Source organism: Centrocercus urophasianus, unplaced genomic scaffold (assembly GCF_019232065.1).
Source record: "Centrocercus urophasianus isolate 14NV4802_14NV808 unplaced genomic scaffold, USGS_Curo_1.0 seq_10, whole genome shotgun sequence".
Taxonomy (NCBI): domain Eukaryota; kingdom Metazoa; phylum Chordata; class Aves; order Galliformes; family Phasianidae; genus Centrocercus; species Centrocercus urophasianus.
Genome location: NW_024884142.1, coordinates 23,360,487 through 23,379,300, shown reverse-complemented (window position 1 = coordinate 23,379,300; position 18,814 = coordinate 23,360,487). Strand labels below are relative to the sequence as shown.

The following is an 18,814-nucleotide window of genomic DNA, read 5'->3' as shown; positions in this document are numbered from 1 at the left end:
AAGCTCTGTCATTCCTTCAATAAAAGGCTTTTAAGAGAAGAGGCAAAGAGCTATAATTCGTGTTTAATTCTACAAGACTGGGCATGAAATAAAGGGATATTACAATATTTAAATATTAGAAATAGATTTTTTTTTTTGGCTTTGACTCCTGCCTGTATTACTCTGGGTAACACTGAACTATAAAAACGAGTGCACAGCACAATATGTTCTGCAAGTACATAAAAATATAACAATAATATAACCGTAGCAATAGAGCAAGGGTAACAGGCAGAAAGTGAAACACAGGAAGTTGCATAATAAAACAAGGAAGAACTTCTTTACTGTCAGTGACAGAGCTCTGGAACAGGCTGCCCAGAGAGGCTGTGGAGTCATCTTCTCCAGAGATACTCATGACTCATATGAATGCCTTCCTGTGTAGTCTGCTGTATGGAATTAGCTCTAGCAGGGGAGTTGGACTTAACGATTTCTTGAGGTCCCTTTCAAGCCCTATGATTCTGTCAAGTTGATAAAAGTCATCTTGGATTGTTCATATATGAAATAGCAACTTACCAGGTAATGGAACTCTCTTACTGGCTTGTTGCTTTCAATATTTAGTTCAAAAGGTTTCCCAGCCTAGAAAAAGAATATGATTGATAATGATGATTATGGAAACATGATGAATAACTTGACTTTTTTTCCTGTCTTAGCAAGTTATGTCTCAGACTGTACCTTCACTTCTTGGCTCTTTGTTTTAACCTGGAGGTAAGTTTCACTGGGAGAGCTGAACACATCATAAACGCCTATGTCAGTCTTACTGTTGAGGAACTCTGCCTGTAAGACAATGCAAAACAAAGTTCTTAACACAACAGCAAAAAGTGTGTACTCTGTAAGCAGCAATATCTATGTTGCTGTTAAGAACGTGGTAACCTTAGTTGCAGTAGAAGACAACTTCTTGCTTTGGGTATCTGTTTCTTTTTTTTTTCCTATCGCTAATCTGATGCACTTATTTAGATCACATTTACACAGGATCTGCTACTTTCCTTCCAGCTCTAATATGGATAAGAAAAAATACAATAGCAAGTGGTATATAGGCTGTTACAGATGGCAGAAACAGCATACCACTAATTACAGCCTTCTCAATTCAGTGTGTCATTCTTTCAAATCAACATATTACAGAGCAATACCTGAACTCTCAAAGTTTTTGTATTGGATAGGATTGGAAACTCAATATCAATAATTCCATTTTGTGGGACTGTGTAATTCAGGACATGGATCGTCTTATTTCTCTCCTCTGTTGCCTCATTCTCAAAGTGAGAAAGTGAAGAGTGGTGAAAAAACAGGTCCGACTGTTGTGCAGTGACTGTGACAAGATTTTGCCTCTCTTCAGTTGTCAGCTGGTTGCTGTCAGAACGTGTCACCTTTAGCTAAAAACAAAAAGAAAGAAAATGTCCATCAAACAGGATAAAACTACATACAACATTATTATTAAAAAAAGGCCAGGTTTCTCACATATCAGCAGAATTATTCCCTTTAGAGTACTGCAAGTAGGCAAGTCAGTCAAAAACAAAACTATTCACAATTCTACCCAATAGAGAATTTTTATTTTATTTTTATTTTTATTTTTTTTTAAAGAGAACAGGTAAAATAGAAAAAGGTGATCTACCTTTCAGCTCAGTTACAGCTCTTCTTCTGCATATGCTTATCTATCAGGCAAAATAAGCATATCTAACCTGCTGCCTGAATACTCATTTTATCACCTTTTTAGTGAGATGTATGTATGGATTCATAGAAATAAATGAAAAGACTCAAAACAAGCCTCAAATTGATGCAATCTCTAAATTCTTCACACCAATATCCACCAGTCAGCACTATAACTTATATCAACCTTTATTTCTATGGATTCTCATCCACAGTAAAACCATTCTCGCTCTGTATTTTATATTCCAAAAATTCAACCTCTACATTTAATAACACTGAACAAATGTTTCCCTCTTCTTTTTCAGTCCAAAAGTGCGTCAGTCTTCTCCTCTGCCATTATTTTCCTTTTATCTCTCTGTACAGCACACACAGACCTTCACCTCCAATAACAGCTACTGCTGTTCCCTCATCCCCTCCTCTGGGAGCATGGCTGGTATCTCCTCTGCCAGCTGCAGTATTGCTAAATCCTCAGTTCCCTCTCAGCTCTTCAGCAGGTCAGAGCTGGAGTCAAACTAAGCTGCAGGCAAAGAAAACGAAAAGGACCAAAACCAAAGTCCCAATGGTAAAGCTAGCAAAATGATACGACCTACACCGATCCAAAACTGCATAATCAGTCCATCTTATTGGTATTTTGTTATACCATATATTACACATACAGTATTTAGGTATTTCTACATAGCAAAGGCTCTGGCTGTCTTCAAAAATTATGAAGTCTATTACTCCTTTAAGATAATTTTCAAGGGTGCAATACACAATCTCTCTTAAATGCAGAAATACTGACCACAGACCAGGAGAGCATGAAGAATATGAAAGGCTTCTGAGAGGAGTATAGGTGGTATGAAAAAGACATGACAGGATGCAAAAAAGAGACACTTTCATTTCAGAGCAATGTGGTTTGAGTTGTACTTGAGTTTACTTAGACTAACAGCTGGTTAGTCTTAGATATGCATATTTAAAATAAATACTATATTCACATTCATACATTCCATTTTTTATACAAGTATTAAGAGAGTTGGGACTCAGTAACTACTAAAACACAGTCACCTTACTGGAAAACATTAGCTAGAGATTGAAAAGTTTTACTTAACAATGCTGAAACTCTAGTATATCCTGTCAACACAGCATTTCCTATCATTTTATCCTTTGCTAGAGTAAAAACTGTAAGCTTAGAACTTCCTGATATGTAGAACTTCAAATATCATGAAAAAATAATTTGAAAATAAACTTGTAAATTACTCCTAGAAGTCTGAGACAAATTCTGGTATCTAAGGAAAAACACAGGAAAAAAAGTCACATTTGTATATGCACAAACCACAATGAATCAAAAGAACTTACAGTAGCGATGAAATTCAGAGAAGGTTTTATGACTCTAGAGTAGTCCACAAATTCAATGAAATAGTCACTTTGCTTTGGAAATATGATAGTACTTGAATTCTGAGAGATTCCTGTTGAAAAATTGCTTTCATTTAGACATATACACACTCATTTAGCAGTAATTTACTTGATTTTTTGATAATTCTATCATGTTTTTCACCATTTCCACTCTGACTGCTCTCCATCCTTCCTAAGATAAGGAAAGTATCAGTAAAAAGATGATATGGCGCTGTTATCCAAGACAATAAATAAGTCATATCACAACGTGCTCTACTCTATGAATACTATTTCAGAATGACAAAATGAAGAATCCCAAATCTGTCAACTTCCACCTTACTGGGCTTCTAACAGAAATTCTGTAATTAAATCTTGTTAATGGAACTGCCAGAGAACTCTTTCTACTGATGTTTACAAGCGAATAAATAAAATACATTTACGATTAAACTAAAGTTTATAAGGCAACCTAATGCTATTTTTACACCTGTTCTTCTCATCAAAAAAAGCTGTTACTGAGTTTAAGCCCTCAGTAAGTTTAGTAGAATGTGGTAACCTCAATTGCAGTAGAAGAAAACTTCTCGCTTTGGGTATCTGTTTCTTTTTTTTAACAAATCCCTTGGTTACTTAATAAATCACTTACTGCAGACCTGCATTCAACAGAGCTAACAGTTACTTAAACTATTTAATAACTAGGCAAGTAACAGTGCAAATAATATATTTGCATGCAAAAGATTCACATTTCCTTCAGTACATGATACTTTGCCATCACTTCCAAGCCACTCCGCATTGCACTAAGCTCTTCTAGCATGATCTGCTCCTTGGATTTCTCTTGGAAAACCTCAAACAGCAAAATACCTGTAAGTGACTCAGTAACCACAGCAATGATTTCTACTGGCTCAGTGTAATCATCATCACCATGGTGCCACGACTGATCCCCATTCAAGTTTTGCAACATGAGCTTGTTACAAGTAATATTCACAGATCCATTTATCTGCAATGTGGAAAGAAAAAAAAAAAAAAAAAAAAAGGATTACTTTATATAAAATTGTCCTATTCTACACTGCCAGAGCACTAGTGCCTATGCTTTACAGAAAAAAACAACAAATTGGAAGCTGCCTGAAGGAGCATCGATTTTACCCAAATTCAGTTCTGTTTCTGAAGATTTATTAATTAATTGCTGTTGAAGCCTTCAAGCCAGTCAACAGGAAATGACAGACATCACTTAGCTGAAATGAAATTTTGTTCACAGCTCAAAATTAAAAGACCTGATTTTGAAAAAGATTACATCAATTTCTCACCACCTGTAAGTCTTGAAATCAACACGGAAGGCTTTTTTACATGTCATGCCCTAGATCATCTCTAGCACATCAACTCCAATGCAATTACTACAGAATTAGTAAGAAAACTCTTGATACCACCATGCTAGAATTCTACATGGACAATTGCAATGCCTTTGTAACACAGAGTTGAGTGTGTAATGGCACGCACAGTGCCAAGGAACATTCCCGGGCACTGGCCCTCCGTCACCTACACTGCTAGAAGGTCTTTAGGAATGTTTTTCTACTTGGGCCAGCTACTGGTCTCCAGGCATAGTTCAAGGGATTGCAGTGGCCAACTGTCACCCCCAATAGGCAGTCTGAACGTAGCCACTTTGTATGAGAAAATAGAGTTAAACACTATTCATGCAAGTCACTCCACAGACTACGCCAGCAGAACACAGCACTTGAGGATGGTCCCAGGCATATTTAACCTTCAAAAGCAGATACAGCTTTAAAGTCTACAACACTACTGAACTGCTAACAAAAGACTCACCTCCATTGTTTTTGTTATGTTCCTCTTGTTTGTCCAGTAAGAGACAGACAGACAGGTGACTGTCACATTTCCCTTCACCGGCTTTCCATATGTATACCTGAAACACACCAAGCAAAGCAAAACAGTGCATCATCTCAAGAGCCTAGGCTCCTGAAGAGTAAGGTAAAAAGGTTCACTGAAATACTTTTTCCTGAGTTTCAAATATAGATAGAATGTATTTGTACTTTGAACCACGATGTTTCCAGTGATTTATTGACATTAAAGTCAGAAGCCCAAAACTTAGAGAATATACAGAGAAGTGGGAAGTGCTGCCCTTTCCTGAACATGAGCATTACAAGTCTGTTACTATAGGCTGGACAATTTAAGCAAATTAACTATGTTAGACTAAGCTAGAAGCAAGTTACTGAACAGAACATATAGCACCATAGTTAATACACAATAGGGTTAAAATGGGATGTGGGAAGTGCAAGAGTTCTGCTTCCCAAACGCTGAATGTACAAAATGAGTGATTTCAAGATATTTTTGTATATTCATATTATTTAGTAATCACAGAGCAAACAAATCATGGCATTATTGCACAGCAAACACAATTGGCAGTTGTAGCTAATTTATAAACAATAATCAGTGATTAGTAATAAATCAAAGATTTTCTCAACATTTCCAACCTTAGTCAGATTTTGAAAATTAGGAAATAGGAACAAAATAACATTATAATCCAACAGTATTAATACATTCAGATGTGATAACTAAGTAGTTTGGGTCAGTATGGATATGACTGGAAGTCACTTCAGAAACATGAAAGCAGAGCAAAAGGATTATCAAATAGCATAGTTACAGGAACATTTCTGACAATGCTGTCTTGCACCTGAGCTGCAGTCTTTCCTGTTAAATCTAATTACAGAAAGAAGCTGCTATTAAGCTTGAAATATTACTGTCATTAGATAACATCCCGTAGTTAATCTAACAATAGTGCAGCAATGAGAAAGGAAAAAGGATTTATGACATCTACAAGTTTAAAGGACACATAAAGTCCTTGTATACAGAGACATTTTGCCTATAAAAACAGTCACCAGGAATGAAGTCATTCCCTATAAATAATTATGACATATCAGTAGAACCTTGGCACTGCTGGGATTCAATCCCAGACTATTCACTGGCGCCCAAGTCTGGATTTATTGCAGCAGACAGGTATGCTTTCAAATACCTTAACAAAGGAGACAAGTATCTTGAGGCAGACCAAAACAAATTAGGAAACCAAATTCATATTGGCATATACTCCAAAATAGAAATAGGAAGAAGAAAAAAAAACAAGTAAAAAATCCTTTTTCTTTTTTTTCTTTTTTTTTTTTTTTTTAATTACACCTAATGAGAAACCTACATAGTTTACAGTATTGGGTTTTGGGTTGCATTGCCTCCAGGAAAAGAAGCTTTTTCTCATTTTCTCAGAAGTCCAAACATCACATTTAAACAGACTGTTAATCAATCACTTTGAATTGACTGTTTTGAAGGTATGCATTTTAATGTAATGAAATAGCTCCAGAAAGACTTTCACTTTCAGGTCTTCTTGTTTACCAAGTAGCTTTACTTGGCTCTCATCTTCCCAAAATAAAATTCATTTTTATCTGAGATTATTTGTACAGCAGTCTACAATGATGAATAGTAATCTACAGTAAAGTCTGTTTTGAACTTCTCAAGAGTTTTCAATTCTTCATCAATTTACAGGTATAGGTATGTTGTAAGCCAGTAGAAGCCTGTAGTTCAAATCCATAACATGGGTAAATCAGTATAAGAAGGATGTGAATAGAAGCTTGAATAATTTTCCTGTCGGTATGGTAAAACATAGTCACTCTATCTAAAGAATTTGATGTGATATCTTGGAGAGCATAATGAAAGAGACATAATAACCGGAAAAAAAAAGTCTCAAAGTTTACATACAAACAAAAGATTCAAGAAATTTTATGAATAAGTCAGTTGAAAATAGCACGGCTGTAGTCTAGAAATACCTACACCTAACCAAAAGTGTATAACTAAAAGTCTGAAGATCCATCTAACATTGTTACACAAAAATCCAGTAACTAGGAACATAAGCTAGCCAGCTAATGCACAGCAGAGGACACTTTTTTTTTTTTAACATTTTAGCATGTTTTTACTTTAATATTTACAGACAATTATCTTAACAGAGAGCATGACAACAGTATCAGTGTTTTACTTACTTTGCAGTGACAACACCACTTACATCTTTCTCTCTCAAGGAGTAGTATAATGGTGTTGTTATTGTAACATCAAATTTTGGTAAAACTAAAAAAAAATAAAAATAAAAAAAATATGTAAAGTATTTAATTCACATAAAAATAACATTTACATATTTTGAATATGTAATATGGTACTGACTATTGCAGTTTCCTGAGGACAATAATGTAAGATATTTTTAACACAGTTCTATGCATGCTTCAATCTGAGATAGTTTGTCAAAAGGTGGCACCAAGCATCACAAGAGCAGCCTGTGCACAGCCTTGTATGGATAAAATATGTTTGTTTCTCCTCTCTCAAAGCAAGCTTGTAGAGGAAGCAGTAAATGTTCGGCCTGTTTAACCTTTACAGAATTATCAGGAAGCGTCATGATCAAATATTATACAGATCTGTTGTGATGAACACATTGCTTGGAAGCTCCTGGGAAAATAGGGACCAGACAACTTTCAAACACTACGGCAGTAGGTCATTAAAGCTACCAGAAATAAGTAGGGCAGCTGATAAGATGATGTTTCTCCCCAGAACAGCCAGTTTCAGGGAAGCAGATGTGGAAATTAAACTTTCTAGGAGTATTCAAAAAGTTTGTGTTAGCCAAGATTAGTTAGTTTCTCTAAACTCTAAATTAATGGAGACTCAGTAACTAATTTTGGTCAGTACTAAACATCCTTGAATAACACTTACCATATTCTATCACTTTAAAACTTTGATAATGTACTTGACCCTATTGAAAAAAAAAAAAAAACATAAGTACAAACAGCTGCAGTTAGAGTGGCATGTTTAATGTATTTTTTAGGCCCAATCCCACCCATACTCAGCTTAAATTATAATTGCTGAAATTATGTAATTTTAAATTACAGATCAACCGCCATCAGCACCTGTTACAGAGTTCCTGCAAGAACCAGCTGAAGATATTTGCACCAAAAAAGCATGCAGGGAGTTCACATATAGTAGATTCATTACATGTGTAATGGAGTCCTCAGAGAGCCGTTAGTCTACAAACATCTACACATGGCTGGTTTCTGTATATAGATATATCTGAGTCAGCTATCTTAAAACTATCAAGCATTAAGCATTCACAGTGATTAAGATGAAAGATGACAGAACTACCAGCAGTATCTTTGCTAACTCATTTAGAATTAACTCTTATCTCTATGCAAGTGGAAGCCCCTGTAGAGTATCTAGAAGACAAGACCACTTCAAAAACATGTATATAATCTTTAGGTTTTTCATTCACTTAAGAAAAAAACCAAAACCTAAGATTTAATTATAGTCTGTGTTACATACTTACTTTAGCAGAGATGTCTTGAGTTATATCTTTCTGACTTTTATTTATTGGTTAAAAATCAAAGGAAGAAATAAGCAAATGTAAAGAATCTTAAGTTTTTTCTATTTTCCTGTTTTTCTGTTTGTTTTTACATTTCTTCATTTTTCTCAAAGTATCTAAAAGCCTATTCTGGAATATTAATTGAGATTTGGTATCTCAGGCCATACACAGCATATTCTTAGGAAATTAATTTTACACTTTGTTTTTGTTTAGTTTTTTACCCTGCTCTCTTAATATTAAAAAAAGTTTAAGAAATTAGCAGCTATTTTTGTTCACTGGTGCAATGACAGTTGACCCAAAAAGTCAGGGTAGTGAGACATTCATTTTGCTTCTGTTGTCTTACTCAATTATTCTTCCTTGTTAGAGTGCGAGTAATTTTGAGCAAGCATGCAAGTCATTTGTCCTCTGGCACATAACCCGTAATTCTCATTTTTACAGTGCCCTGCCAAAAAGCTGCCATCAGCAGGGAAATGGCATGAGTTACCTGGAACTAGAGCTCTAAATATCAGCTGATCTGCCTAACACCAGGATTACATTGGAGCAATGATCAAATTATCTTTCACAAGGCTTTTTTTTAATCATTAATCAATCAGACTGTGCCTCACTAGGCTATATGGGACATGTAAGCACATTCTATAATGATTAGCAATGTATCAATGACAAAAATAAAGACTGGAAGTATTGCTAGCATAATACATCTTATGTCCATATCTTGCTAACTATTTGATATTCTCAGTGTCAAGAAATACATGATGTGGACATAAAGTTAGATTATTAGACAAAAACAACAAGAATCACTCCTCAAGAGTCTTGTTTGAGGAGAAAGAATATCACTAAGTTACTTTTGAAATATTTATGTCAGCCTTCATCTAAAAATATGAATAACATAAGGTTTAGGCGTACACACATTTTTAAAATGTTTGGCTTTAATACTCACAAATAATAAATAGTAGTAAAATAATAATTGTTATAATAGAATGAATAATCCAATAGAACCATGCCACAAATAAAATGAATCAGTCAAAAACATTTTTGCTTGGTTCAGCAGGAGCCAACATGGATGGCCTCCCTAGCCCCCCCACTGAATGCATGAGAGGAAGGGACAGCAACAGCCATTCTGGCAACCAGCAGTGCTCCTGTGCTCAGATGGGACATTTGGAGGAGCTTCTGTGCTCAAATGGGACATCTCAACATGAGAGCTTCCTCCTTCTCCGACAGGGCTCCAGGTCACAAAGGAAAAGCAGCCAAAAATAAACTCAAGCCTTAAGCAACACAAGAGCAGCAGAATGAAAGAGTTACATTCCCCTTTTTTTTCTTTAAAAAATAAAAAACAAAACTTTCAAGAAGAAAATCTGAACTCAGCTGGACTAGAAGAACAAACTAAGAAAATGACAGAGTTTCCAAATCCCAAAGGACAGGAAGGGGAAGACTCCTTTCGACAGCCTGTTTGCTTCTTTGATTAAGACCCTTCTGAGAAATAGGAAAGACAATTGTAGACAACAATCTGTCACTAGGAGGTGGCTGTTTTTCATATCACTGGATGCTGTTCAACTGCACGATGAGGTTATGACAACGTGGAGCTCAGCAGCCTGCTTGCTTTGCTTATTTTCAAGAAGTTTTTCATTTTCCTACAAGTACCATTTTTGCTAGAGAACTTCCATGAATATGGTTTGAAATATGAGGCAAAAGAGATTGGATATGGACAATTGGTTGTAAGGTAGCGCACAGAAACATGACTGGCATGTAAGAAAACTGCCAGATGTCCCTAGGCCCTGTGGTTCTTCAAAGATCCTCACTGAAAATCACAGTAATATCGTTATTTAGATATTTCACTTTTTAAGTAGGAATTAGTTATCCTCTCAGAGGTAAGTGAAATCTGTAGTTTGACTGATCATCAGATGGCTTCTTTACTTCATCAAGGTGTGTCAGGTGGGAATGAGTGTGGCAGGAGAAGATGAGAGCATGAACAGAGAACACTTGTGAGAAAAACACCTGGACCAAGACTCAGGCTGCAAACAACTATAATGGTTACCCATCTCTCTTACCTCATCAAAAAGAAGAGCAAATTAAGCATCTAAGACCAAGCTCCTGATGTATAAATGTTAAAACTTCTCCTAGCAAAAAAACTTCCATCAAAGAAAAATCAGATTAGAGCTGGTTTTATGAGTAAGTCACTGATCACCACAGCAACTGCCATATTTATATTCCCATTTTGAAAATATACATGCTTAATCTGCTATTTTCACATTTATGCATATCATAATTCTTATGATCCAAAATACAACGGTACAAAATGCTACATGCAATCCATAATCAGATTACTATTGATTAATCTTAGGAACAGGTATCTTTAGGAGAATGACATTCAGCAAATTTATCCCACATCTGGTTGATGTACGTTTTCTATTTTCACTATCAAGCATGTATATGTCACCTTTGCTGTCAAGCAAACCATGAGCAGAACATTGCTCGAGGTGGTAGGATGAAAAAGTACCTCCTTGAAAACGACTTTTTATTTCACCTTAGGAATTAAAACAAAATAATTATTTGTTAAGGGAACTGAAAGCAGTAGAAAACAGGTATTAAAGAGAGACGAGAGCTCTTGGCTGCAACTTCTCTAAAATAACAACCTTTATTACAGAAAGCAAGCCATGAATTGACAGTGTAGGGAAAGGAAAAGATCTTAATAGGTCAACTGGGTGATTTGACTGCCAAGCCAGATTTCTCCCTAATGCACACTTTCCTGCCAAGCTAGTTTGCAATAGGCCAAGTAACAACATTTCAATCCCTTTGCACCATTTTAGTTCTTCAGGGCAGGGCTTTCTCTCAGGTAAATATTATTGAAATATTTTAAAGTGTACACAGTTCAATTAGTTTCTAGGAGCAGTGACTTTTAAGAGCTTAGTTATATACACAGTCCAAAAGAGAATCTTTTCAATTCAGATACAAAAACAAGCACCATGCTTATTCCACTTAGGCTGCTTTATTCTGTTTTTATGATCTCTCCAGAAACCAACATTTCTTAAACCACAAGAGATCTATAACATTCTGTGCACATTGCTCAGAGTATATCTACAGATTAAAAAAAAAAAAAAAAAAAAAAGTGCCAAAAAGAGATCCATATGAGATGGATGCTACAGATCTTGACATCTAAGAATAACTGTTCAGCTTTTGCTCTGCTGTGATGAACCAGCTCTGTTTGAAATCATTCAGTCCAACTGAAAGTTGTTTTGTCTCTGAAACTTTTAAAAATAGAATACTCTTCAAAAATATTTTAGAAAGCCTTCATTGCTCCTGAAGCATCACTATTCCTGTGTCAAAAATTTCCAAACAAGAACTTCCATCAATTAGATTGCAAAATGCCTTAGAAGAAAAACTTTTAGACTGAGATACCTCCTGCTAAAACTCAGCAACTAAAAGCCTTTCAGCAGCAGGCTCCATAACAGGAAATATAAAATATCCAACTAAAATACAAGGTGGAAACTTGAGAACCAGACTGTAATTATACTGTCTTGAGCTTTCTTGGAAGAGTTCTACTAACACCTGTACTCTTATTAGAAGTACTACAGGATGTTTAATAGCAGCAAGCAGCCAGAACCTGATTTAAAACAGGATTCAGAGGCACTACTTCCAAGAATCCAAATTCTGCACACTTGGTTACTTGATCTGTAACCACTGGAAGGGAAGTATCATTCAGTGATTTTATGGCACTTTAAAGACAAGATAAGAAACCTAGAAATGTTGAACTGCTGACACTAAATGAGAAAGCTCAGGTCCTGGCATCAGGATAGCTAAGTCACCCAGAGATCACCCCATTTGCAATCTGAAGATGTTCCTAAAGCCCTGAGTAGATCCAAAAGATACTACGGATACTGTGGACTCAGTCAAACAGTACCAGTTACAAACAAACAAGAAAGTATAGCTACAAAAATGCCAAACCTATCAAAATGCAGGACAGACACGCTAAGCACAACTTAGCATTAAATTCAAGTTCATAGTGACCCCTGTTCTCAGGACAGGCTTAGTGAATCTGCAACTTCATATATAATACAGAAAAACTTGTACCTCCCTTAATGACAGCTGCAGCACAGGAATACCTACTCAGAGTGATCTGAGCTACTCATTTGCTTTAACTGAACACTGACTCAACCTCCACTGACTAAAACAGGAACTTCAATACCCACTATAACTTATGTATAGACATGCTATAAACCTGAAACCAAATCCCCTCCCATATGATCTTGACATTCAAAGCATAAGCTCATTTCTGACTAAGAACCAAAAGAAATTTCCCGTCAGTTAAGTATTTATTTTCCTTTATTCTGCAAGGTTTCTTGCATTTTTCATTAATCAAACAGTATGATATGCTATCAGAAAAATAAGTGTGAAACAACCCAATAGACAGACTTAGCAAAATAGTGCATAGCTCCACAATATACTTCTGTGCATGATATTATCATCCAGTGTAAGACATTGTGCAGATACATGCTATGTCGTACAGAAATAACGCGTACTGCTTTGTCATTATATTCTTTTAACACCAAATTTGAAGATCAAAGAGGTGTACATTCTGAAGGAAAAGGCATCTGAAAGGAAACAAACTTCTACATGTGGTGTTTCCCACCCCCCCCCCCCCCCCCCCCCCACCCCCCCAACCATTTAAACATCATATGAATAACCAGGTTTTTCTGGACCCCAAAGCCTACTACATTTTTACTTAGATACACCGTTCCTTCTCTCCTCTATTTGTATTTTCATTTTATATATTTATGGACAGAAGAAATCAGTTAACCTGACCTCCTTTTATCACAAGTTTAGTTACTCTAGAATTCAGCTACTCCAGCAGTCTGCTTGATTTCAGTGCATCTACCAAAAAGGCAATCATTCTTGATGCTAAAACATCAGGCAAAAGAGAAGCTCTCAATCTCATTTTTTTGTTTGTTTGTTCAGGTGATTAATAGCCTTATTGATGAAACAAACTTCCCTGCAAAAAAGAAACTCTCCAGTTACAATTTCTAATAGCTGGTTCATACCATGCCTTCCTCTAATACATTAAGAAGCTTTTTAAAACCTGTAATGGCATCCAGAGATTGTAATCAATAAATCCACTGATTCATTTTATCCTTCAGTGTACAGTCAGCACTGAACTTCTGCAAGTCCCCAGCAATAAGCTTTCTTTCCCATCTCCATTCGCAAACCCTATCATCGGTTTGTGCTGGAAACACCCTGGTGACTGACATTTGCTATTTGCCCAACACTCAAGCCACTCTCCCTTGACAGACTTCATGTATATTGCGTTGACATTTTTTCATTAGAATTTTATACAATAAAAAAAATCCTTTACAAAAATCTGCTACGTGAATAAAGCTACCTACCTATTACATCCAAAATAGCCCAAAAGAATTTAATTCTGTGATGTGGATTCCCACATCACCTTAATTGACATTTTTCTCAGAATTCATGCCATATGACAGGTTTCCCTTCCTACCTCACTTACTCTTTCCTGTCAAGGACATACTCATCTTCCGCTTGTGTTCTTAAGTCTTCTCACAGTGAAATTCACTAAATCACATAGAGCTATCATAATACATACTAAATATTCCCATCTCTGCCACAGATTCACTGTTTCTTCATGCTACTGGGCTCTGCCTCCTCCTGGAATTTCTTTTGTTTCTAGCTAACTTTAAGAACTCTTTCATACTTTTATTAACCATCAAGTTCTCTTCAGAATCCTTACATTTCCTATAAATCTGCAAGAGTTCAGAGTTTCTCATTGGAATGGTATCTATCTATTACCCTCTTTTTTTTTTCCCCACTTATTAAACGTTGTCTTTCTTAAGTATGAACTGTATCCTTCATCAGTAAAAACAAAATAATCCTGTTTCTGTTCTGATCAAGTTTATCTTTTCCTAAGAGAGTATTTTGTTAAATGCAGGAAAAGCATTTTGCAGTGCTTTTCACCTTGAATTGTCTCCTGAAACAATGATGAATTAGAAGGGCATTATTTCTGACTCTGGATATCCTTCATGTCACTGAAGCATTTGGAACTCTATTTAAAGGATCCCAAACCTGGCATTCAAGGCTATACTCAATGCTAGAACACTAAGATTTACAAATTAATAATCAGGAAAATTGGGTGTTGGGTGAAAAAGAACAAAGACAACTCACAGATCTAACATGAATCCAGGCCAGTGTACAACTTTTGGCAGCAGTCAACTTTCTGACAGCTTGAGACTGAGGAACCTCCTGAACAAGGGGTCAGAGTTTTTAGTTTACAATTCTTAACAGCCTTTACGTCTGTGAATTTGCCCAGCCATTGCCTTTGAACCATTGCGAATTTCACAACAAATGCTTGTGATGAGCTCTATGGTTTACCTGTTCCATTTTAATTGATTTGAAATTGCCCTCTAGCTAAGTTTCAGAAGAGACAGTGAACAAAATGTTCCGTATTTATCTTCTCCTTCTTGCTACTCACGACTTGAGAGACTTGTTTTCATGGCTTAATGACATGTATGCAGTACATATTGCACAGTTAAAATTTGAAGTATAATTTCCTATCATCTACTGAAATTTTACTTGACTATAGACTGTTTTCTCAGCTACTTCACTAGCCTAGATGAATCTGTGGCATTTTTCTTTCAATTTCACAATTTTTTCCCCTTATTTATTTAGTTATTTCAAGAGAGAATGCCATTTACATTCAGATCCTGAGAACAGCTGCTGTCTTTCCTTCAGCAGTGTTTCCTGACTTCAGGATTATTCATGACTTAGCAGAAAATCCTATCACAACTTCACACTAATGTTTTTTCCTCTAGCAGAGCTGTTGAAGAAGCCTAGCCCCATTTCAAGACTTTTCCTTTGTCTGAGCCATGCTTCCCCCCATCCTAAAAAGTGCCTGTGCATTTGTGAGTGGTGCTGTGCTGAGAACCAGATCAGGGAACTGAACTAGGTCAAACAAAATAAAATAGTGCCTTAATCTTCAAACTTTTCAAATTCCCTGATGCACTTTAAATCTCAGCCTCATTACAGATGCCCCAGCACTACTAAGAAGATGCTAAGCAGCAGCACAGGGATGGGAAGGAGCAGCCAAGCCTAAGAACAATTTAAAGCATTTTTCCCAACGAGGACACTAGTAATGAACCCACACCCACATGAAAATATGTTGGAAGAAACCAGTCTTGATCATCAGTTGAACATCTCATCTATCTTACCCTATAGAAAATCTATGAAGATATTACTTCTACTGGCAGATATCATTCTGAAGTTATACATAACTAAATGAGGTTTTCTGCTTCAGCCTCATGTTATTAGGAAACGTTACACAGTTCTGTTTGTACTTGCTAAATGTCTCTGAACAGTCAATGCAAGCCAATTCGGAAATGCAGTTTCCATACTATGGGGATGTAGAGCAGTCTGAATAAACTTGACACACACAGTCTTGAACAACTAAGCCTCCAGCTATTTCGACAATGCATCTACCAGTGTATGAGAATCTTAAAGGATTTGGACTGATAGGACTGTTACCAAAGCAACATGCCAAATAAATTCTACCAGCTTTATTATGAAATAGTTCTGCTTCAGTATTCATTATTACTATTTTGTATAGTTTTTATTTCCTCAGTAAGAATTGAGTCACTATCAATTGCTGAAACACCACTAAGACTGAACAGGCATATATAAATGGCAGTATTGGATGCCACACCCTTGAGACACTGACTGGCTGCACACCAGAGAATAGTGAGTTTCTGTGTATTAGCTTTCAAAATAAAGGTAAGGATGTTTCACTTTAAAAAATAGTATTCCCTATGTTCTTTCTTCAATACACTTTCAAATAACACATTTTAGAATCAAAATGCAGTCCTTAGGATAAAATAAGCATGCTTGCTTCTATTTTTTTTTAATATATTTTTTCTTAATGTATTTATTTACAAAACCATTCACTACTAAAAAACTTGTGTGGTTTGCATATGTTTGATTTCTCCTCATGATCCATATTTATTTCTGGCCCTACTTTAGCAAAGCAAACACTATTTTATTCACATCTATCAGGACATCTATCAGAAGAAATGAAATTTCACTGTAAGCTGACATTGCTAATACTCACATTTACTTCCACATCTATGGACCAGTCTCCTAGTGGAGGATTCTTTGATAACTGAAATTTTTTTGAAACTACACCTAAATCACCCTCCTCCAGCAACCACTGCTGAATCAACTTCTTCCGAGGGTCCTAGGAAAAAAAAAAAGTCAGGGTCCATGTTAAATGCAAGTGGCTTTGCTAGCAAGATTTAGGCATCAATATATATCACCTGTGTTTGGCATGTAAAGTTGGAATATACGAAAAATTCCAATGTGTAACAAGATTCCTGTGGATACTTACCCGTACATATATATTTAGAGAAGCTTTGTAAGGTTTGAGATCAGGATAGACAGTGACAATCCGAAACATGACATCCTGTCCTGGTTTGTATGTAGATTTATCAGTTTGAATGAATACAGAGATACTCTTTGCTGTGTATATCAAGCTGGTACGGTTAGAGAAGACACGCTGGCCATCAGCATGGCCTTCCACCAGTAATTCATAAGTCCCAGAAGCACTTTCCAATGGCAACTGAAAAGAGAACAGTGCATCACTGTTAATTATCCAAGATATAACTGAAGAATCACAGAATGGCCTGGGTTGAAAAGGACCACAATGATCATCTAGTTTCAACTCCCCTGCTCCGTACAGGGTCACCAACCAGCAGACCAGGCTGCCCAGAGCCACATCCAGCCTGGCTTTGAATGCCTCCAGGGATGGGGCATCCACAACCTCCTTGGGCAACCTGTTCCAGTGCATCACCACCCTCTGTGTGAAAATTATTCCATAAAACACTTGCCATTAATGTTTCTGCCCTGTCAACTTACGTAAACACTTAGAAAGAGAAATAGGACTTCAGGACTCACTTTAACAATTACACAGAAATGTATTCTCAGAGGCAATCTTCCAAAATACTTGTAAGTGATTTTTGCTAGTAATCAGATTTTCAATAACATAAGTAGGTATGCATTTATACACCATTAATGGACATTCTGCTCTCTTTTCTTTTTACAGTTACTGAGAAATTTCTTGCATTTGATTTTGGGGTTTTTTTTTTTTCAGACTTTGTCATTTTCTAGCAATTTATTTTCCAGAAATATGAGAGCTGAAGAAGATACATATAGGCAAGATGAGCAGGAGAGAAAGAAAACCTCCCGTATCTCTTTATAAGGTTCAGCTCCATACCTTTTAGAGTAGAAAAATTAAATTCAGTATAGAAGTCTCCCGAGAAGCTGAGTATTGCTTTTCAATGGAAACTGACTAATTTTTTTCTCATTTCAGTGCTTTTAATGATTCATAATTGCAGTAAGCACTGCAGTTCAACCAGTAAGATAAGTATTCTTCCCAAAGTATGAAGAGCAAATGTAGAGAGACTTTATACAGTTAGCTGAGATGCCTTGTTAAGGACAGACTCTGAAAGCTCCTTCAGTGCTGGCAGCAAACACAGACAGACACTGCTAGCAAGGAAGGTTGGACCACATAAGGCAATAATAACCACACACAGGTGTATTCCTCCAGTGAGTAGAGAAAATCTAGAGCTCACAATTTAGATAGACCAGTTCATTTCCTTAGATGGTGAAACCTCAGCTACAGGAGTTCTAAAGGCTCTAAGCGGAACAGCTGCAGGACATGGAGATGTCACCTTGAGCAGAGCCTGCACAGACAAGGAATGACCCTAGGTGCATTCCAGCCCAGATGCAAACTTCTGTCCTGCCATCTGCTTGGAACTCTTTCTTTGAAGATGGAAAGGGTTTAACAAAGCACGCAGCTGGTTCCAGCAAGTAGTGCTGCTAAAAAGCTTAGGAGTCACATGCTTCTGTTTGTAGTTAGAACAGTAAATCTGGAGTAAAGCCTCTGAAGTCAGGACAACTAAAACACACAGGCTAACATTTTTCAGCATAACATATGGAAATTAAGCTCTCTTCTCGCACTGGTAATGAAAATTACATCTGTTAACTCACCAGGCACAGCACTTCAAAATTATCCTACCAAGCTCTATAATGAAACACTGCCTTGCTGTCAAAACTCATTTTAAGAACATACAGTGAAGTAATGGATTTTTTTCCCAAATGAGGAAGAATACAACAGTGACAAGTACCACGAATGCAAATGTCTCTATCAAATACATTTCCTTCTCCGTCTGCTTACCTATAAACAGGAATTAACTACAGTTTCATCCCTCTCTGTTGAGTTTGTTTTGAAAAACAAGTTAAAAGGAAAAACCATTGAGAGGAAAAATAAATAGGCTTTCTTTTTCCACCCACAAACAGGCATATGATGACACAGGAGAAACAGTACCA

At 36.4% G+C, this 18,814-nt stretch overlaps 1 protein-coding gene across 1 annotated transcript in view; it reads right to left on the bottom strand.

Moving 5' to 3' along the window:
• CD109 (CD109 molecule) overlaps nucleotides 1-18,814 on the bottom strand; it is an 83,478-nt gene that overhangs the window by 42,866 nt on the left and 21,798 nt on the right. The window contains exons 3-12 of the mRNA XM_042824828.1: nucleotides 16,815-17,045; nucleotides 16,539-16,664; nucleotides 7,792-7,831; nucleotides 7,074-7,158; nucleotides 4,861-4,957; nucleotides 3,904-4,039; nucleotides 3,013-3,122; nucleotides 1,164-1,403; nucleotides 709-810; nucleotides 550-612 (exon numbers count right to left, since the gene is read on the bottom strand). Coding sequence (XP_042680762.1) covers nucleotides 550-612; nucleotides 709-810; nucleotides 1,164-1,403; nucleotides 3,013-3,122; nucleotides 3,904-4,039; nucleotides 4,861-4,957; nucleotides 7,074-7,158; nucleotides 7,792-7,831; nucleotides 16,539-16,664; nucleotides 16,815-17,045 — 1,230 coding nt within the window. The remainder of the gene's footprint in view (nucleotides 1-549; nucleotides 613-708; nucleotides 811-1,163; nucleotides 1,404-3,012; nucleotides 3,123-3,903; nucleotides 4,040-4,860; nucleotides 4,958-7,073; nucleotides 7,159-7,791; nucleotides 7,832-16,538; nucleotides 16,665-16,814; nucleotides 17,046-18,814) is intronic.